Raw genomic sequence first — 22,692 nt, 5'->3', positions numbered from 1 at the left:
TTTTCAAGTCCAGCCACAAATTCTCAATTGGACTCTGACTTGGCCACTCCAGGACATTAATTCAAGCCAGCATGGTTTCATGAAGGGAAGATTCTGCCTCACCAACCTATTGGAATTTTTTGAGGTAATCTCAAATAAGATTGACAAGGGAGAGGCTGTGGATGTTGTGTATTTGGATTTTCAAAAGGCCTTCGATAAGGTGCCGCATAAGAGGCTGCTTAATAAGATGAGAGTCCATGGAATTACAGGAAAGATATTGGAATGGGTGGAGCATCGGCTGATAGGCAGAAAGCAAAGGGTGGGAATAAAGGATTCCTATTCTGATTGGTTGCCGGTTACTGGTGGTGTTCCGCAGGGGTCGGTGTTGGGGCCGCTTCTTTTTACAATGTATATCGATAATTTAGATTATGGATTAAATGGTCTTATGGCTAAATTTGCAGACGACACCAAGATAGGTGGAGGAGCAAGAAGTGTTGAAGAAGGTCGCAGAGAGACTTTGTCAGTTTAGGAGAGTGGGCAAAGAAATGACAGATGAGATACAATGTTGAGAAATGTACAGTTGTACATTTTGGAAGAAGAAATAATCAGGCAGATTATTATTTAGATGGGGAGAAAATTCAAATATCGGAAGTGCAAAGGGACTTGGGGGTCCTCGTGCAGGATACCCTAAAGGTTAACCACCAAGTTGGATCGGCGGTAAGGAAAGCGAATGCTCTGTTGGCATTCATTTCAAGAGGAATAGTGTATAAGAGTAAGGAGGTGTTGATGAGGCTCTATGGGGCACTGATGAGACCTCATTTGGAATAGTGTGCAGTTTTGGGCCCCCTAACTTAGAAGGGATGTACTGATGTTGGAGAGAGTTCAGAGATGATTTACGAGGATGATTCCTGGAATGCAGGGGCTAACATATGAAGAGCGTTTGTCGGCTCTTGGACTGTATTCAAGAGAGTATTGAAGAATGAGAGGGGATCTCATAGAAACATTTCGAATGTTGAAAGGGTTGGACAGAGTAGATTTGGAAAGGCTGTTTCCCTTGGTGGGTGAGTCCAGGACAAGTGGCCACAGTCTTAGAATTAGAGGGTACCCATTTAAAACAGATGAGGAGAAATTTTTTTAGCCAGAGGGTCATGGATTTATGGAATTCGTTGCACAAACAGCTGTGGAGCATTGAGGGTGTTTGAGGAGATTGATGGGTATCTAATTAGTCAGGGTATCATGGGATATGGGGAAAAAGCCAGAAATTGGAACTAGATGGGAGAATAGTCTCGCTCATGGAAGAGTGGCAGAGCAGACTTGATGGGCCAAATAGCCTACTTCTGTTCCTTTATCTTGTGATCTTGTTGTTTCTAAGCTATTCCTGTGTAGTTTTGGCTTTATGCTTGGGGTCATTGTCTTGCTGGAAAATGAATCTTTTCCCAAGTCACAGTTCTCTTGGAGACTGCATCAGGTTTCCCTTCAGAATTCCCCTGTATTTTGCTGCATTCATTTTACCCTCTACCTTCACAAGTCTTCCAGGGTTTGCTGCAGTGAAGCATCCTCACAGCATGATGCAGCCACCACCGTGCTTCATGGTAGGGATGGTGTGTTTCTGATTACATGCAGTGTTTTAGTGTGATGGCCAAAAAGCTTGATTTTGGTTTCATCAGACACCCGAACCTCCTTCCAGCTGACTTCAGAATCTCCCACATGCCTTCTGGCAAACTCTAGATGAGATTTCCTGTGAGTTTTTTTCAACAGTGGCTTTCCCTTTGCCACCCTCCCAAAAAGCTGTGACTGGTGAAGCACCCAGACAACATTTGTTGTATGTGCATTCACCTATCTCAGCCACTGAAACTTGTAACTCCTCCAAAGTTGTCATAGGTCTCTTGGTGGCCCCCCTCACTAGTGCCTGTTGTGCACAGTCACTTAATTTTTGACGACAGCCTGCTGTAGGCAGATTTACAGTTGTGCCATATTCTTTCCACTTCTTGATGATTGACTTACCTGTCCAAGGGATGTTCAGTGACTTGAAAGTTTTCTTGTATCCATCTCCTGACTTGAGCTTTTTAATAACCTTTTCACAGAGTTGCTTGGAGTTTTCTTTTGTCTTCATGGTGTAGTTTTTGCCAGGATAATGACTCATCAGCAATCAGCCTTTGCAGATAGAGGTGTATTTTACTACAATCAATTGGAACACCTTGACTGCACACAGGTGATCTCCATTTAACTAATTATGTGCCTTCTAAAACCAATTGGCTGCACCAGTGATGATTTGGTGTGTCATATTAAAGGATGTGAATGCTTATTAAATCAAATATTTTGTGTTTTATATTTGTCATTAATTTAGATTACTTTGTAGAGATCTGTTTTCACTTTGATACTAAAGAGTATTTTTCTGTTGATCAGTCTCAAAAAAGCCGAATTAAATCTTCTGTCATTCAATGTTATAAAACATGAAAACTTTCAAGTGGGGTGAATATTGTTATAGGCACCGTGCACTGACCACAGTCTGGGTATAAAGCTTGCCCCTTGGGGTTCTATTAAGTCTCTCCCCGATGACCTAAAACCTCTGTCCTCTAGTTCTCGATTCTGTGACCATGGGAAAACGATAGTATGCATTGACTCTATCTATACCCGTCATGACCTTATACACCCCCATGATATCACCCCTCATTCTCCTTCACTCCAATGAATATTTTCTCCAAGATGGTGAAGCATAATTACCAGGCTGGAGTGAGCCACTCAGGAGTAGTATCTTCGTGCTAGAACAAACTATTTCTAATCTACCGTCTGCACAAATAAAGTTAGACACAACCTGACACTGAATAGGCTGGTGAGTAGAAAGAAGAATGCAGGGAGACTTAAAGAGAGATCTTACGAACCTTGGGACTGGGAAGTTAAAACAGGCTGTCAACACCAAAGCAATACAGTTTGAGGCTGATCAAGGAACTGAGTCCCTCCAGAGATGAAGTCTTGTGGCCTGAAGAAAACTACAGAGGCAGGGAAGAGAAGGGCTAAGCCCATGGAGTGGTGAACATGGGGGATGTGGAACAACAGCCTGCCCCATCATTCCTAGTGGCCAACGCTATTTATTGTTCTTTTTTAATATGCATTCATGGGATTATTGTGGGATGTTCATGTTCATTTATTGTTTCATTTTAGCTTGGGTTGTACAGTTGTTCGCATGTGTGTTTGTGGGTCACCTTGACTGTAACCCCGTCTGTACATGACTGAGTGGGTTCTCTCCCCGGGTCATAGCACCTGGTCTGTTTTGGTGCTTATTGCAATAAAGATGTCAGTTGAGAAGAATAAGATTATCTTGTCAGGCATCGTGGACTGCATGCTCGCCACATGGGTGTCAGGAGTGGGATTAGAGATTGATGATGAGATTGAAGAGCTACGAGGTTGGATTGAGCGCCTTAAAACCCGGGGAATAAGTTGAGTGACTGAGAGTTTGCCTCCCTCACACTCCCGGGCCAGTCTTCTGAAGACCTGACACCCAGAGGGAGACCTGGGAACCGAGCATTGTGTCTTCCCTGGGGAACCCCAATGGGGTGAGTGTACCCAGGCTCCCCAACCTGTAGGACATGGTGGAGTGCATCTCCCACCTGGGGACCCAAGATACTGCAGCCATGGGAGGACGGGCAACGCGGCAGGCACCACCGATGCCGCTGGAGCAAGAGGAAGACCAACGGGCCTCAACAATTGACGCCACAAGGTCCACGCTGCAGCTCCCATGATAGAATGGTACCAGCTGCTTGGAGCCTGACCTGGCGCAAGTCAATCTTGCCAGATGGCACAATGCGTGGAGCCCCACTAAGACAGTGGTACTCCTTGCCCCAGTGCTGGAGGGGGATGCCCTGCAGGCTCTCCTCGACCTAACACTGGCTGATCAGCCTAACTGCAGTGCTGGAGCAGCATTTTGAGCAGAGGCCATTGGAGGAAGCAATGAGGGAAGATCAGGGCAGCAGTTGGCACTGTGCGGGAGAAAACCTGCAGGCATTCGCCGCAGATATCTGCTACTGTACTCGGCATGGCTACCCCCACGGCTCAGGAAGAGCTTGCCCTCCACACCTTTGTAAAGGCGCTGACACAGGCGCACCTTCAGCAGCACGTTCATCTGACATCACCATCATCGCTGGCAGAGATGGAGAGGGCAGAAGCAAATTTAGCCCCCAAAGCGTTCCAGTATAACCCCACATGCCGCAAGCCCGGGCTTGTGTCGGCGAGACGGAGGAGGAAACTGACGAGGAGGAGACCATGAGACAAGTCCGGCCAGCGCCGTGCCTGTGGGGCGATCTCTGCTACCGCCGTGGCGAGGCAGACTTGGTAAACTGGAACTGTCCTGCAACAGCACCACGCCGTATCCCAGCGCCGCCAAGACCGCTGGAAGAACCCCTTCGTTGTGGCCTTTCTGGGTGGGCCGGTTGGGTGAAGGGCAAGGCTTACACGTGGACAGCATGGGGGAGGGCACCAGATGCCGGGTGTTGGTGGACAGAGGGTCTACCATCACCATCTTCTGTCCGGGTGTCCTCCCCGACACGGACTGGCCATCCCGCCTGGGTGGGCAACGATCCAGCCGGCTACGGTCACCGGCGACTTTGCAGCAATGAGAGGGAAAGGTGGGGAAAAGCACAGCGGAGCACGAGGTGCGGCTAGCTGACAGCCGGGACTCCTGCATCATTGGTCTGGACCTGCTGTCTCGCTGGGGCACCCGTGTGGATGTGCTGTGGTATCACTCTACCTCAGCACTGAAGGCGTGCTTCTCGGGCAGGGCAGCTCCAGGAAGCAGACCCGGTGGGCGCACCAACGACCACCGCTGGTCTCACAGCAGCCCGCCGCAGTGCCGCACACCCCGCGGCGGCCCAACGCAACACAGCAGAACCAGGGGCAGGCGATGGTGGAGGCGCCTCAGGTGGCAGCCAATGGCGACCTCCCCCATTGCGCAGGGAGCAGGTGAGCTATCCGGGGAGGGGATGGCTGAGCATGGGTCGGTGGCCAAAGTGGGCAGTGATCTCTGGCTTGGATCCAGAGACCAAAGCCCTATACTCGCAGTGGGGAACGCTGGAGATGCGCGATGCGTTGCTGTAGTGCCGGTGGCAGGTTTCCAACGGCGACAGATATCTCCTGCAGACGGTTGCTCCCCCCCCCACCGACCGGCGTCACACCGCGGTGCTGCGGTCAGTGCCATTTCGGGGTCGCAAAGATGCTGGGGAATCTGCGCAAACGCACCTACTGGCCTGGGTACAGGTACGACATGGAGCTGTTTGTGCACTGCCGCGACGCTTGCATGTCCCAGAAGGGGCCGGGCTGTCAGTCTAGGGCACCGATGCAGCAGTACTTGGTGGGGACCCCAGAATGGGTCTACTGCCCCTCCCAGAAGAAGGGACTATCCCCCAAGGTTGGAAGGTACTGGAAAGGGCCGGGAGAGGTGCTCAACTGCATCTCTAACTGGGTGCAGTTGCCTGAGTGGCGGATGGTGGTCCTGCTGCAGCGTGACCGGCTGGTGCCGTAGCGAGCATTGGCCACCACCGACCCAGCGAGGCTGAAGGGAGGAAGTGACACTCCGGGTGCCCTCCCTCTTACCTCACCAAACAATGCCTCCCATGGGGGCGGGGAGGCTACAGACACCCCCAGAGTCCCAGGCGGCAACGTTGACACTGTCAGGACTCCTGGGGTCTCCGGGGATGGCTTGACCCCTCAGGTCAGGGCAGTGTAGCGCTCTGGGTGGGGTGGGTGGTTGTGAGGGGAACATGGTCGACTGCCTGTCCCAGCATCCTTAGTAGCCAGCGCTATTTCTTATTGTTATTTTAAAACGCATTTGTGGGATTATGGTACAATGTTCAAGTTCTATTTTAGTTATATTTTAACTAGAGTTATACAGTTGTTCACTTGTGTGTTTGTGGGTCACCCTGACTGTAACCGAGGTGTGTAACAATCACCTCCCCTGTCAGTAAGTGACTGTGTGGGTTCTCTCCCTGGGTCATAGTGCCCAGTCTGTTACTGTGCCTACTGCAATAAAGATGTCAGTTGAGATAAATGAGCTTTTCTCTTCTGTAATCATGGACCGAACGCTCGCCGCAATACTATAAATAACAATTTGAAATGTAGGTTCAAGAATTAAACAAGTAGTGCAAAATGAGAGCAAAAGTGGTGAGGTAGTGTTCATTGGTTCATTGGTCAGAAACCTGATGGTGGAAGATAAGCCGCTGTTCCTGCAAAATGAGAGCAAAAGTGGTGAGGTAGTGTTCATTGGTTCATTGGTCAGAAACCTGATGGTGGAAGATAAGCCGCTGTTCCTGAAATATTGAGTGTGGGTCTTCAGGCTCCCCAGCGGTAGCACTGAGAAGAATGCACATGCTGAGTGGAGGGGTCCATATTGATAGATGTCACCTTTTTAAGGTCTGTAAGGGAGTCATTGCCTTTTGAAGATGCCCTTGATGATGGGGAGGCAAGAGCCTATGACGAGTTTACAACCCTCTGCAGCTTTTTCCAAATCCTTGCAGTGGCCCCTCCACACCAGATGGTGATGCAGCCAGTTAGAATGCTCTCTGTGGTACATCTGTAGAAATGTGCTGGAGTCTCTGGTGACATGGCAGAAGTTAAAATAGGTCATTACACTAGAAAAAGGTGAATGATTGAAATAGTGAGTTAGGAAATGGAGGTGGTGGTGGTGAAGGATCTTGGCTTGAAATGTCGACTGCACTCTTTTCCGTAGGTGCTGCCTGGCCTGCCATTCCTCCAGCATTCTGTGTGTGTTACCTTTTAGCCATCCACTGTTTTTTTTTGATAATATGGGGGTAACACTACAGAGAGGGAGTTCTCCACAATCAATTCCTTGGAAGGTCCGTTCCCCATACCTCAACTTGCATTATTCCATTCTTCCATTGCCCTTGGCTTCACTGGCTCTTAGTGACTAGGACATTAATTGTTTCTATAGCATGAACCAATTTGGCCTTTCTTTTATCTGTCTCCCCCTTGATGTGAAGTACAATTAAGGACTGTTTATTGCCATGCTTCAGTGCAAAGGAGATCAAAATGATTGTTACTCCTGATCAAATGCAGCATGAAAAACACAATAAACATAAAGAACACAATGAAAAACCAAAAAACCACAATAAATACAAATATAAAAGCAATCCTATAAAACAATGTACAAATAACTGTTCTATACATTAGACAAGACTGTATGTACATAAAGGAATGCCAGATGATGTGTATGTAGTGGTTCTGGGGGGTGGTGGGATGGGTTAATGGTTGGAGGTGTTCATCAGCCTGATAAATAGTTTGTGAGCTCTCCCTGCTTGCATTTCAAGCTTGTGATGTTTTTTTTTCTGCAGAGTTCTGGTACGGTTACAAAGAAAGCCTCAGCGGTCCCGTTACCATCCAGTTACTATCCCCTTGTACCACACTCTCTGACATCGATGCTGGCACCGTACTCTGTAGCATTGGCTCCGCTGACTGTGCTTGACCCCATATCGAAGCTCCAGCCTCACCTCCTATGGGTTCCGCCACATCATGCGCCTACCTCCACTTCAATGCCACAATGGGACTTCAGCTTCATGGGGCTAAGGAGGAGCCACCCAAACAAACATTAACCACCCCAGACTGAAGCAAGCAGTTAAATTCTGGAGTCCGGCAGAATACGAGAACTGTTCTGAAGCTTTACACTGAATTATGATGGCAGCCTGAACTGTATGCCCCAGATAAATGCTCAGCAGGAGGCTTTGCCCAACAGATACTTAGCTAAAGGAGCCATGGGGATGCCCTGAACACCTGAACCCAAAGGTGGGGTAGTTGGTGGGGGCAGGGACAGTGCAAACAGAGTTGGTTGATGCGTTCCAATCTCAGAACCCACTCTTGGCTCAGGGTGAGACTTCTGTTGGTTTGTGCGGCAGGACCAGACGGCAGTTCCGCCTGAATCCACGTCACCACGGACAACCACTTTACATGCAGTGTTAACCTTTGCCGTTCTTGCCATCAGGCTGTGTGGTTATTATTTTTATCATCAATCAGTCAGATTAACATGGCTTCAGACCTTCTCCCCCAAGCTGTGGGCTTCAATTTCCTACGGGAAAGAAGAACTTCATCAGACGCCTTTGCCTGAATCACACTCCTGCCATCCATTAGATAATTTATACTGAAATAATATTTTAACATTGCTAAGATTGCATTGGCCTCATCATCTGAATGCCCATCATTTTCAGAAGAGGACATGGAAAATGTTAAAAGGAAGTGGAACATGAAAGTGGGTCCTGATGAAAGGTCTCGGCCTGAAACATTGACTGTACTCTTTTCCATAGGTGCTGCCTGGCCTGTGTGTGTTGCTTGGATTACCAGCATCTGCAGATTTTCTCTTGTTTGTGATTGGAACACGAATGTGTTCAGAATAAGGTTAGGACGTTGTATTGTTGATAATGGGTGGGAGAGAGGCCGTGACACAACTGATTAGAAACAGACTGTGGAAGTAAGAAGGTGAATCAGCTGAAAGGGCTCATTCATCAGCAGCGAGTAGGTGTGAAAGGTTAGCCAGAGAGTGTGAATGGTTTTCTGAACTCCGCTCACTGGTTGAGTTACCACTGTTCATGCTATTTGTATTTATACTGTTAATCTGTTCAAGATGATTGATTATATCTGACTAGAACTGAAATAAATTTGTATTTAAAATTCATATTTTCAGGGGAATTGGAGAATGATCTTCATTTCTGCCACATTGCAGTCGATTATTGTGACAAAAGAGGAATTGGGATTCAAGATTTAAAAGGGAACAATTTTTCTTTTCCTCTCTCTCTCTTTCTCTTCCCCCCTCCCTCCCTCACTCTCTCCCTCTCTCCCTCTCTCCCTCTCCTTCTCTCTCTCCCACTCTTCCTCTCTCCCACTCTCCCCTCTCTCCCTCTCTCCGTCTCTCCTGATCTCCTGATCTCCCTCTCCCTCCCTCTCTCCCACTCTCCCTCTCCCTCCCTCTCTCCCACTCTCCCCTCTCTCCCTCTCTCCCACTCTCCTCTCCCTCCCCCTCTCCCACTCTCTCCTCTCTCCCTGTCTCCCTCTCTCCCACTCTCCCCTCTCTCCCTGTCTCCCTCTCTCCCACTCTCCCCTCTCTCCCTGTCTCCCTCTCTCCCACTCTCCCCTCTCTCTCCCTCTCCCTCTCTCTCTCTCTCCCACTCTCCCACTCTCCCTGTCTCCCTGTCTCCCACTCTTCCCTCTCTCCCACTCTCCCCTCTTTCCCCTCTCTCCCCTCTCTCCCCTCTCTCCCCTCTCTCCCCTCTCTCCCCTCTCTCCCCCTCTCCCCCTCTCCCCCTCTCCCTCTCCCACTCTCCCTCTCCCTCTCTCCCACTCTCCCCTCTCTCCCACTCTCCCCTCTCCCCCTCCTCTCTCTCTCCCTCCCACTCTCCCACTTGCCCCACTCTCCCCTCTCTCCCCTCTCTCCCCTCTCTCCCTCTCTCTCTCTCTCCCACTCTCCCACTCTCCCTCTCTCCCTCTCTCCCTCCCACTCTCCCTCTCTCCCACTCTCCCTTCTCTCCCCCTCTCCCTCTCCCTCTCTCTCCCTCCCCCATTCTGCCTCTCTCCCTCTCTCCCACTCTTCCACTCTCCCCTCTCCCCTCTCTCCCTCTCTCTCTCTCCCACTCTCCCACTCTCCCACTCTCCCACTCTCTCTGTCTCCCTGTCTCCCTCTCTCCCACTCTCCCCTCTCTCCCCTCTCTCCCCCTCTCCCCCTCTCCCCCTCTCCCACTCTCCCTCTCTCCCTCTCTCCCTCTCTCCCACTCTCCCCTCTCTCCCACTCTCCCCTCTCCCACTTTCCCCTCTCTCCCTCTCTCTCTCTCCCACTCTCCCACTCTCCCTCTCTCCCTCTCTCCCAGTCTCCCTCTTTCCCTCCCACTCTCCCTCTCTCCCACTCTCCCTTCTCTCCCCCTCTCCCTCTCCCTCTCCCTCTCTCTCCCTCCCACTCTCCCACTCTCCCATTCTCCCTCTCTCCCTCTCTCCCACTCTCCCTCTTTCCCTCTCTCCCTCTCTCCCACTCTCCCTTTCTCCCACTCTCCCTCTCTCCCACTCTCCCTCTCTCCTGATCTCCCGATCTCCCTCTCCCTCCCTCTCTCCCTCTCCCCCACTCTCCATCTCTCCCTCTCTCCTGGTCTCCCGATCTCCCTCACTCTCCCTCTGTCTCGATCTGTCTCCCTTTCCCTCAATCTCTCTCTCCCGATCTCTCTCGATTTCTCTCTCCCGATGTCTCTCTCCCCCACTACACCCCCACGCACAAGCAGTGGCAAAGATCCTTACCCTCCCCCACTTCCTTCAGCAAAAAATGCATCAGCATCCTCCACCCATCAAGCAAGCAGTGGCAAAGCCCCAGAAAAACCATGATCTGCACTACAACAAAAACTAGTTGTTCACCCGACAATTCGACATACCTAATAAAGGGACAGAGATAAGTTCCCCTTTCACAGTGAGAGGGGAGACCAACAAAGATAAACAACTCGCTGTTTCTGGTGTTAAAGTCTGCCGCATTGTTGTTCTCCGAATTCTCTGACCTTGAAAATCAGCAAAAGAGAAGGAGAGAGAGCATGTGATTTGCCGAGTACAAAGCCCCTGACAGCCCATCGGCTGCTCCTTATGTTCTGTTTTCTCCTGTGACACTTCAGTCAGCGGCACCAGCATAGAATTGGCTCGTCCCCTGGGTCACAAGGCCTTGAAACCCTGAAGGCATGCTTATCTTCTAGGTCATGTCCTTGGGGATATTGAAAAATGGCTGATTGGTGAGTCTCGGGTGTGGGTCCCATCACCGTAAAGAACCGAAGTTTGAGTGTAGTTCTCAGTCAGGTTCTTCGACATAACTCCATCCAATCCACCTTGAAAAGGAAAACGAGAGACATTAAAGGAAGAAATTAGGCTGTTTCCACAGATGAGCTCGAAGAAGTAGCTGTCCGTACCAAATTTATTCTTTGTTGGTGTTATAACTGGGGCCTGGTTTAGAGAAAGGAATGCGAATCAGAGTCATTTTATCATGTTTATTATTACTAACATTTGTTGTTTTGTGGCAGCAGTACAGTGCAATACATAAAATATTCTATAAATTACACTAAGAAATATAAATAAATTAACAGTGCAGAAAAGAACAAATGTTAAGAAGTGTCCATGAGTTCATGGTCTCTTCAGAAATCTGATAGTGAAGGGAAAGAAGCTGTTCCTAAAATGTTGAGTGTGTGTCTTCAGGCTCCTGTACCTTCTCTCTGATGGTATTAATCAGAAGAGGGCCTGGATGGTGAGGGTCCTTTATGATGAATGCCGCCTTCTTGAGACATTGGGTTTTGAAGATATGCTTAATGATGAGGAGGCTAGAAGCCACAATGGAGCAGAGAGTTCACAACCCTCTGCAAATGTTTGTGATCCTATGCATTGGCCACTCTGTACAGGCAATGATGCAACCAGTCAGAATGCTTTCCATAGTACTTCTGTAGAAATTCGCTAGAGTCTTTGGGGATGTACCAAATCTCCTCAATGTCCTAATGAAATCTTGCCACTTCTTCATGAGGTGAGAGATTGTCATTGAGTTTTTTTTATTATCCTTTGTCTAGCATTTTATGTCCATCCCTAAATGTCCTTGTGAAAATGGGTCTGGGCACCTTCTTGAATCACTGTTGTCAAGCAGGTGAAGACACTCGCACACAACTGTTCCAGAGGGAATTCCAGAATTTAGACCTAGTGACAAAGAATCATTAGCAATATATTTCCAAATTAGCATGATATTATCAGGAGGTGAGTCACTCACCATTCAATATCCCATCCTAAGATCTCTTCTTGTAACCACAGTATTTATATACCTGGTTCCGAATGAGTTTCTGGTTAATGTTGACCCTCAGGTTATTGAAGATCAAAGCCAATGGCAGGTGATTCAACTATCTCTCATTGAAGATGGTCATTGTCTAACACTTTTGTGTTGCTTTCCACTTATTAGTACATATCTGAACATTGCCTGGACTTGCTGTATGCAGACGTAGGATGATCCTGTCCACTTCAAATATTGTAATGTAAAGGATATCGCTGATAAAACAGATTAAGATATTTGTAACTAAAGCACAGCCCAAAGTTCAAAGTAAATTTATTATCAAAGTACATACTTTTAGGTACACATGTACATCTGCTGGTTAATGCAAATATCTAAATAGCCAATCCTGTGGCAGCAACTTAATGCATGAAAGCATGAAGACATGGTCAAGGGGTTCAGCTGTTGTTCAGACCAAACTTCAGAATATGAAAGAAATGTGATCTAAGTGACTTTGAATATGGAATGATTGTTGGTACCGGAAGGAGTAGTTTGAATATCTCAGAAACTGTTGTGGTTCTGGGATTTTCACACACAAGTCTCTCGAGTTTACAGAGAATGGTGCAAAAAGTCCAATGAGTAGCAGTTCTGTGGATGAAAATACCTTGTTAATGAGAGAGGTCAGAGGAGAATGGCCAGGCTGGTTCAAGATGACAGGAAGGTGACAGTAACTCAAATAACTACACATTACAACAGTGATGTGCGGAACAGCATCTCTGAATGTACATGTCAAACCTTGAAGTGGATGGACTACAGCAGCAGAAGACTATGAACATACATTTAGTGGCCACTTTATTAGGTATTGGAGGTACTGAGTGTATGTCAACATATACCACCTTGAGATACATTTTCTTGCAGGTATTTTCAGGAAAATAAAGCAATATCATTGAATTGATGAAAAGCCCGGCAAATATCCATTGTGCAAAAGAGGAAAAAAATGCAAATAATAAATAAACCAATGAGAAGCTCAGGCGAGCTTCTGGAGTGACATCCTGGCATATGCAATGGACTGGCCTCTGGTAGCCACAACCAACTTCCTTTAGGTGAGGGTTGACTCCAACCACCGCAGTGCTTTCCCCTTCAGGCTCACTACAGCCAATTCAGTTTTACCGGATGACTTCAACGTCAACAGTTGTCACTCTCACGTCACCTCCAGCATTTAGCTCCGTGATGCTCATTCAGATCAAGGTTGCGATGAAGTCTGGAGTTGGAAGGAACTGGTGAAACCAAACCGGGTGTTAGTGAGTGGGTTACTTGTGAGTAAGTCTCAGTTGATAGCTCTTTTTCTATCACTCTGCTGATAACTTGAAGTATACTCACTGGCTGATTATTAGTCAGATGGTATTTGCCCTGCTTTTTTGCTTACAGGACATACTTGAGAAAGTTTCCATGTGGTCATGAAGATAGCAACGTTTTAACTCATTGAGTCATAGAGATATACCAACATGCCATTCAGCCCGCAAACTATCAGCCACCCATTTACACTAATTCTGCTTTAATCCCAATGACTATTCTCCTCATATTCTCATTGTTCCCCTCTCCCCCAGATTCGGTCACACAATTATAGAATAGGGGTAAAGTACAGTGGCCAATTAGACTACCAGATTAAGGTTAACCCGCACCAATTTTTACAGATGCACCATGGAAAGCATCCTCTCCAGATGCATTATAACTTGATATGGCAATACTCCGCTCAGGACTGAAAGAATTTGCAGAGAGATGTGAACACAGCCTAGTTTATCACGCAAACCAACCTCCCCTCCACTGATTCTGTCAACACTTCTTGCTGTCTTGAGAATGCAGCCAACATAATCAAGGACCCCATCCCATCCCAGTCGTTGTTTATTGGCCTCTCTCCCAACGAGTGGAAGATCAAAGCTTGGGAACACGAACCACCGAGCTTTTATCCAGCTGCTACTGAGCAGGAAATGGACCCTGAAATGGACCTCAAATTTGCTAAAGTTGAACTTTTTATCAGTCAATCTCATCACAGCCCTTGTTCAGAATTCAGAATCAGAATCAGCTTTATTATCACTGGCATGTGTCGTGGAATTTGTTAACATAGCAGCAGCAGTTCAATGCAATACATAATATAGAAGAGAATAAATAAATGAATTACTGTTTACGTATAGTCAATAGATTAAAATTCATGCAAAAACAGGAATAATATAAAAAAAAGTGAGGTAGTGTTTATGGATTCAATGTCCACTTAGGAATCGGATGGCAGAGGGGAAGAAACTGTTCCTGAATCGCTGAGTGTGTGCCTTCAGGCTCCTGTACCTCCTACCTGATAATAACAGTGAGAAAAGGGCATGCCCTGGGTGCTGGGGGCTCTTTACTAATGGATGCTGCCTTTCTAGGACACCGCTCCCTAAAGATGTCCTGGTTACTTGAAGGTGTACCTTATTTGTCTATGAGCATTGAACCTTCTCTGTAATTGCAAAACTATATTCTGCATTTTGTTTTGTTTCTCCTTTTGTACTACCTTGATGTATTTATGTGTAGAATGATTTATCTGTATAGTATTGCAACAGAAGCTTCTCACCATACTTTGGTACATATGATAGTAATAAACCAATTACAAATAATTGGAAAAGTCTGTCTAGGGAAGTAGCTTTGTCTTGAGTGTCGATCTTTAGCTGAGGTGTTGCTTTAACCCTCAGCTTTCACTGAATCCAGAGAGTTCATCTGTTTCTTGATATCACATGGAATTGGCTGGCTCCTGTGATGATCAGAACAACAGAAGGGAGCCCAGGTGGATCAGTCACAGTCTCTTACATCCACACCTGGGCCCTGACATCACTGAGGTTGGAGATAGGGATTCTGGGGAGGGCCTCCCACCAGAGGGATGGAAATGTCCCACATATCCGGATGAACCTCTCACTAAAGGAAATGCAGAAAGGAATTGCCATGACCTTCTGAGGGGCACGGTTGCAGTGATATGTGCAGTTTTGCACAGTGATTCTTTAAGGCCGACTGAGCAACCTGGCGCTTCACTGGCTCCGAGGGAGTTCAGTGAAGTTTGGAGTGGAGCGGGCGGCCTGGAAGCCAAGGGGCCAGGAGTGGGGGCACGAGCCCATGAATGACTCCGTTTCTCACCCGTCTCATGAGCATCGAGCAAGATCGGAATCAACAAGGACGAGAGAGGAAGGTGAGCAGGTGTTCAGCACCATCTTCTGACATCTCACCAGTCTCCCTCTCCATCTCGTTTGCTGCTGCAGGAGGAAGGTGAATGGAGCCTTTTGAGTCTTGGGCAACGTTTGATCGGCGTGGTTTGTGGATTGGACTCATTTGGAGGCTCTGCAGTTCATGTTATATGTGTTTCTGGTTTCTGGTTACTCCTTTTTTATTGCTATTTTGTGTGATTTTAATTGGGGCGGACAGGCTCTGCCATCTGCAGTCAACAAACAATACAGTGCTAAATTGAACTGAACTGAGCTGGCCTAAACCGAACATTCCTCGACTGTTTCAAGGCTCTGTGCTTTGATGCTTAATATTCAGTGCGTGAATCCCTTGTTTTTTTTTCCATTTGCGCAACTTGTTCTTTTTTTGCGCGTTGGGTGTTTGATGTTTTCTTGGAACGAGTTCCATGGTGTTCCTTTGTTTTGTGGCTGCCTGCAGGAAAACAAAATTCCGAGTTGTCTACTGTGTACATACTTTGATAATAAATGTACTTTGAATCGTGGTATCTTTGTTCTGACATATTGATTGTGAACTGAATACTTGGCAATGTAAGGGATCCCATGGCAATAATCTGAAACAAGTCTGTTGGGATATCCTTCGCCAGTTTGAGACAATACACAGGCTATGGTTTGATATCTCACAAGTGCACAAATTATGAAGGACCAAGGGAGTTTAAATCAGAACCTGCTCAGAGTGGGCAATTCTTCCCTGTCCAACACGAATATAATGGGCAAAATAGACTCATTCAGCAGCTGTCAGAACCTAAAGTGGCCATTTTATTAGCTACACCTCTGCACCTACTCATTAATGCAAATAACTAGTCAGTCAATCACCTGGCAGCAACTCAATGCATAAAGGCATGCTGACATGGTTAAGAGGTTCAGCTGTTGTTCAGACCAAACATCAGAATGAGGAATAAAATTGACTTTGACTGTAGAATAATTCCTGGTGCTAGGCCAGGTGGGTTTCAGTATCTCAGAAACTGCCGATCTCCTGAGATTTTTTACGCAAAACAGTCCCTAGAGTTTATGGAGAATCGGTGCAAAAATCAAAAAAAAAGGCCAAAATGCCTTGTTAATGAGAGAGGTCAGAAGAGAATGGCTTGACTGGTTCAAGCTGACAGGAATATGCCAGTTACTCAAATAACCATGTGTTACACCAGTGGAGTGCAGAAGAACATCTCTAAATGCACAACATGTTGAACCTTGTGGTGGATGGACTGCAGCAGTAGAAGACCATGAACATACATAGTGGCCACTTTAATGTGTACAGGAGGTATCCAGTAAAGTGGCTACTGTGTGCATTCAATGTACTTGGAGCCCTCTTGAGTTGACAAGTGACAAGAGGTGTCTCCTGTGACAGATCAAGTTGGACAGTTTGATGTGATGGAGCTTGGTTTGGGACTCGTGGACACAGCATCAGATCATCAAGCATCTGTAGATCCGGTGGCCCTGATGTGCCATGTCTGCACACGTTCAGTTGAGGGTATGTTTTCTCTCCTCAGATGCTGCCGGAGTAACTCAACTCTTTTTTTTTTGCTTTCCCTGTGTTATTATGTGTGTACATTACAAACAGCTTCAGTTCCCAGTGGGCAACACGGTTGGTTCACCCCAGCAACCAGAAACTTCAACGGTGATCTGGTCCTGCACACGGTGTTAAACTGAAACAATTTTATACATAAAATGTTCTAGCGTTTACCCACACTAAGAGCAAACATAACATGGTATCAGAAGTCAATGTGAGGTCTAAACACAGAGCGTAAATTAACACAGTGAGTGACTGAGAAAGAGACGCTAGTTCGGACAGGAAAAAAAGGCTGGCCAGCGAGACAAGAGATCACGTTGTGACCCGAAGTTCATCAAGAACTTCAAGTGAGAGGTTGAAAGTTTCCATCATGGATAACCGAAGTCCTCCTGTACCTGTGCAGCTTACAGTACTGGCAATCTAACGGACATCAGGAAATACTGCAAACGCTGATTTAATATATATTTAGTGGCTAGAGGTGTGGGAGTAGTTGGCGAAAGGTGGAAAGCATTTATTTTTCTGCATGTAATTGACGAAGGTTCTTTGGACATGTATAACAGTTTTCAAACTGATGAGACAGCTTTTAAGTTGGTCACTCTGATGGAAAAATTTGAGGAGTATTTTGTCCCAAGTAGAAACATGACGTTTGAGAGATATCAGTTTTTTTTCTTGCGACCAGAAACAAAGTGTTAGCTTTGACCAATACTTAGCTAAGCTTCACACACTGAGTAAGTCTTGTGAGTTTGGAGATTTGAGAAGCTCACTGGTTACAGGCAAAATAGGTTGTGAAATCCCAGATAATGGGCTCAGAGAAAGATTGCTCTATAAAAAAGATTTGACGCTGAAAAAGGCTGTGGATATATGTCGGGCAGCAGAGACCACACAATCATACGCTAAGGAGCTTCACAGGGCTGACACATCAGCGCATGCTGTGAAAATAGAGGAACAGAGTACAAGAGAAAATCTACAGATGCCAGTCCTGCCGAAGGGTCTCAGCCTGAAACGTTGATTGTACTCTTTTCCTAGATGCTGCCTGGCCTGCTGAGTTCCTCCGGCATTTTGTTTGTATTGGGCAGAGTTCAAGAGGTAGGCTCAAACTGCAAATGCAGCATACATTGAGGTAGGCACATTCCAAAGATGTGTCCTGCGTGTTGTGGAAAGAAGACTCATTTGGCAAATTGCTGCAAAGCTGGAGCCACCAAGAGAAAGGGTCACACTGCTGAGGAAATGGAGGAAGCCTTTGCAGATTTTCTGCAGACTGTTGGTACTGGTAAAACAAAATGGATTTTTCCAGTGACTGTGACTGAGACAGTAATTCCATTCAAGCTTGACACCAGAGCCCATGTAAATCTGTTATCCATGGATAATTACAAGCTTCCCAAAGTAAAGAGCAAGATTTATCCAGTGAAATGAGAAGTGTCAGGCTAGATTGGAGAGAACAGTCCAGTAAAAGAAGGCAGTATAGTGACCTTCAAGTACACGAGGCAGCACCTAAAGGCACGGCTACTGATTGTAGAAAAGCGAGTACAGCCAATATTAGGTCTAAGTGTATGTGAAGGGTTCAACCTGGTGAAAATAGTTTTCATAGTGGCTTCACAATCCAAAGATGAACACATTTCGCTCAAGGAGGAGTATGCACCGATGCCTTTGAGGAGCTCGGAATCTTACCTGGTCTACACAAAAGTCATGATGGCTCCTGTTCTCCATGCAAGTTTCATTTGCACTTAGAGACAAACTCAAACAAGAATTAGCACGCATGGATCGGATAATGTCATACAGAAAATTGAAGAACCAGCAGATCTAGTGAGCTCACTGGTCATTGTGCAAAAGAAAAATGGAGGTTTTGGATATGTCTAGACCCAAGGGACCTCAATAAAGCCATCAAGAGAGAGAATTTTAAATTGCCAACATGGGAGGAGATCATGTCACGGTTTGCAGATGCCAATTGGTTTATCAAACTTGACACATTTTTTGAGTGTCGGCAGATGAAGCTTGATGAGACAAGTTTGAGATGGTGTACTTTTTAACAAGGGAAGCTATCGCTTTCTTTGGCTACTGTATGGGATTCTGTCTACACATATGTATACAAAAGGTTCCATCAGTACATCTATGGACAAGCTTTTGAAGTGGAGAAAGACTATAAACCACTGTTCTCAATTATGTACAACCCACTGAGTGACTGTTCCAAGAACATGCAGCACATATTGATACGGCTGCAGAAATATGATGTGAAGATGATCTACATATTGGGAAAATATGTTCGTTGCTGATGCTTTGTCTCAAGCAGTCAACAAGAAAGAAAACTGTGACCAAGAGATTAGCACTGATATGCAGGCTATGTTGACATGATTGTCACCTCCATTGCAGTATCTCCCAATAGAACAATAGAACAGAGAAGATCAGGAAAGCAGCAGGGACAGAAGAAGCAATGAAAGTACTCAAAGAGGCAATACAGAAGGAACGGCCAGCAGCTAAGAATGACTGTCCAATGTGTACTTGGGATTATTGAGCATGCATCCAGTCAAGATGGCACCTGCGTACAATGCTCCCATGGTCGACAACTTCTGGATAAACCATGAAACCATATATTTCACTTCTTTTTAGATTAGATTAGATTAGATTATTACATTAGATTAGATTATGAAGACATGTAGTCCTCTTTTATTGTCATTTAGTAATGCATGCATTAAGAAATGATAAAAATATTCCTCCGGTGTGATATCACAAAACACAGGACAGACCAAGACTGAAAAAACTAACAAAACCACATAATTATAACATGTAGTTACAACAGTGCAACAATACCATAACTTGTCTTTTACATTTGTTTTTCATCTTGACCATGATTCTGGAACTGTTGGAGCCTGTGATTTGCAGCTTGGAGATTGTTTGGGTGTTTCAGCGCTGCCGTCCCTGAGGGGATTCCGGGAGGCCGAGGGAGCATGCACATACGTCTTGCTGAGAAGGCTGTGGGACAGGGCATGAGCTGATATTTGACTCCATTTCTGCAATTGAAGCTTTCATTGTTTGCTAATTAAAGCAACGAGGGAGATTGAAACATCGGGGTGAATGCATAAGACGAGTGCTGCCGTTTGATCACTGGTGGGATCACTCTGCTGGATGAGAGGGAAAACTGCCTTTTGTTCGCTGGTGGGATCATTCTACTGCCGGAGAGGGGAGAGGCTGTCATTGTGCCCGGAGAATGTTACTCAGGTTTCTTTGTTTGTTTCTTTCTTTCTTTCTTTCTGTTTGTTTTTTTTTGTGTGGGGAGGGGTTAATGATCGTGTTGCCGTTCTTTTCTTTCTTGGTTCCGTGGCTATCTGGAGGAGAAGAAGAATTTCAGAGTTCTATACTTTGATGATAGATGAACCTTTGACCTTTGAACGTTTTTTAGTAGTGGAAGGCATGGTCATCAAAAGGAGCAAGTTTTTGATTCCAGTGTTGTAATGCAAGGAAATGCTCCAGAAGATACATGAAGGGCATCTTGGTAAGAAAAAATGTAAACCTCGAGCTCAGGAAGTGATGTACTGGTCAAAAATGAACCAAGACCACTGCTTCATGTGAAATATGCCTTACTTACAGACCAAAGAACAGCATACACCACACCCTGCACCAGAAAAGTTGGAGTGGATTTGTTTGATTGTAATGGGAGAAGTCATATTGTTGTAACAGTCTACTTTTCCTGTTACCCAGAAGTTGCAGCACTGCAATCAACATCCAGTGAAGTGGTCATCACCTTCCTGAAATCTGTGCTTGCCGGGCATGGAGTTCCATATGAGATAGTACCAGACAATGGTCCACAGTTTTTGAGCTGTGAATTTGAGTCCTTTTCCAGTGATTGCGGGTTTCAACATATAAATTCAAGCCCACATCACCCAAAATCTAATAGCCCAGCAGAGAGTTTGGTCAAGGTAGTGAAGGGCCTGATGAAGAAGGCACAAGGTGGATGAGAGGACTTCTACAAAGTCTAATGATTTACAGCAGTTCACCACTGCAGAATGGCCTTTCACCAGCCCAAATGCTGATCGGTTGATGCATATGCACTAACCTCCCAGTGCATGAAAACCTTTTGACACCTCAAGGAGCACATGAAGTAAAATTAGCTAAAGAGAAACAAAAGTAACACAGAAACAGTATCACAACAAGACTGCAAAAAGCCTAACAGTCCTGAAACCTGGAGATCAAGTACGAATCAGGGATCACGATTCTGGCACATGGTCTATGCAAGGATATTGCAAGACGAAATAGCTCCATGTTCTTACCAAATCCAGATGAAGCGAAGGACATCTCTGAGAAAGAAGCTCCAATCTATAGCTGTCAGTACACCAAAGGCCAATAGGTATAAAAAGAAACATATTGATCGGAGTTCTCAGAAGGATTATAGTATTATCAAAGCAAATGAAAGGAATTCATCTGTGGAAACAAATAACAGACCAAAAAGGATCATCAAACCATATCAGAGACTGATTGAAAGTTTTTGAGTGAATGAGGGACTGTATTTGCTCATTGCAGTTGAAGTTAATGTAGATATCTTTGTTGGAAGTCCTTTGTTTGAAACAAGGCTAGTTGTGTTGGCTGAAGGATCAAGTCAATGTTCTCAGGGTGAGCTAAATATCACTGACCTTGCCATTCCTTCTGACTTGACACAGATTTTGTTTTTGTTCCATGTGTGTGGACTAACAAACTATTGGCATTGACCTATAAAATGCCAACCTTGTTCTAATTATATTCCTCTACACAAGGTGGGTCCCGACAGATGAAAATGATAAATGTAACTCTTGCTATTTTTAGCAACTGACCGAGGAACTAATTATTTGGTGTTCAATGCAGGCACTTCACTTCGGGAACCAGAAGCGTTGATAGTGACCTGGTCCTGTACACCTAGTATTGAGCTGAAGTCATTCTGTAAATAAAACTTTCTAGTGTTTACCCATGCTGTTTGATTTTACTAAGAGTAAACATAATAACACTTCTGATTTTGCATATACATGCTGTGGTCACTTTATTTGGTACACCTGTTCAACTGTTCGTTATCATCCAATTATGTGGTAAGAACTCATTGCATAAAAGCATGCAGATATGGTCAACATGTTCAGTTGTTTTTCAGACCAAACATCAGAATAGGTCAGAAATATGATCTAGTGGCTTTGACTGTAGAATGATCATTCGTGCCAGACAGTGTGATCTGAGTATCACAGAAACTGCTGATCTCCTGGGATTTTAGTGCACAACAGTTTCTAGAGTTTACAGAGAATGGTGAGAAAAACAAAAGAAACATCCTGTAAGGTGCAGTTCTGTAGGCAAAAATGCCTTGTTAATGAGAGAGGTCAGAGGAAACTGGCCAGACCATTTCAAGATGGTAGGGAGGTGACAATAACTCAATTAACAGTGCATTCACGAGGAAATCTGCAGATGCCGGAAATTCAAACAACACACACAAAATGCTGGTGGAACGCAGCAGGTCAGGAAGCACCCTTAGGAAGAAGCACAGTCGACGTTTCAGACCGAGACCCTTCGTCAGGAATAACTGAAAGAAAAGAAAGTAAGAGATTTGAAAGTGGAAGAGGGAGGGGGAGATCTGAAATGATAGGAGAAGACAGGAGGAGGAGGGGTGGAGCCAAGAGCTGGAAAGTTGATTGGCAAAAGGGATTATAGGGCTGGAGGAAGGAGAGGATCATGGGATAGGAGGCCTAGGGAGAAAGAAAGGAGGAGGGGAGCACCAGAGGAAGATGGAGAGCAGGCAAGGAGTAATTGTGAGAGGGACAGAGAGAGAAAGAAGAGAGGGAGAGAGAAAAAGGAAAAAATAAAAATAAACAAACAAACAAATAAATAAATAAACAGACAAACAAACAAACAAATAAATAAATAGATAACAGTGCATTACAACAATGGTGTGTAGAAGAACATCTCTGAATGCATAACACATGAACCTTGAACTAGATTGGCTTTAGCAGTAGGAGACCATGTGCATACGCTCAGTGGCCACTTTATTAGCTACAGAAAGTACCCAAAATAGTGGCCACTGTGTGTATTTCCCTGACTTTTTCCTCAGAGATCAGAGATTGAAAATGACTGAATACGAGGGAAGAGAAGGTAGAAAGTTTAGAGCTTGGGAAGGCAGAACTCACTGCATAGAAGGGTAGTAGAGGCAGAAACTCTCATCACCTCTAGACAATGCCTGGATGTTT

The 22,692-nt window shown here is 45.7% G+C and overlaps 1 protein-coding gene across 1 annotated transcript in view; it reads left to right on the top strand.

Moving 5' to 3' along the window:
* Window positions 1–8,907, top strand: part of LOC134351714 (intestine-specific homeobox-like) — a 44,509-nt gene extending 35,602 nt beyond the window's left edge. Inside the window, exon 5 of the mRNA XM_063058277.1 lies at window positions 7,320–8,907. Coding sequence (XP_062914347.1) covers window positions 7,320–7,577 — 258 coding nt within the window. The 3' untranslated portion in view covers window positions 7,578–8,907. The remainder of the gene's footprint in view (window positions 1–7,319) is intronic.
* Window positions 8,908–22,692: the final 13,785 nt, after the last annotated feature.

The sequence above is a fragment of the Mobula hypostoma genome, chromosome 9 (genome assembly GCF_963921235.1).
Source record: "Mobula hypostoma chromosome 9, sMobHyp1.1, whole genome shotgun sequence".
In the NCBI taxonomy this organism is placed as follows: domain Eukaryota; kingdom Metazoa; phylum Chordata; class Chondrichthyes; order Myliobatiformes; family Myliobatidae; genus Mobula; species Mobula hypostoma.
The sequence above is the reverse complement of the archived record's forward strand: the minus strand, read 5'-3'. Positions and strand labels throughout refer to the sequence as shown.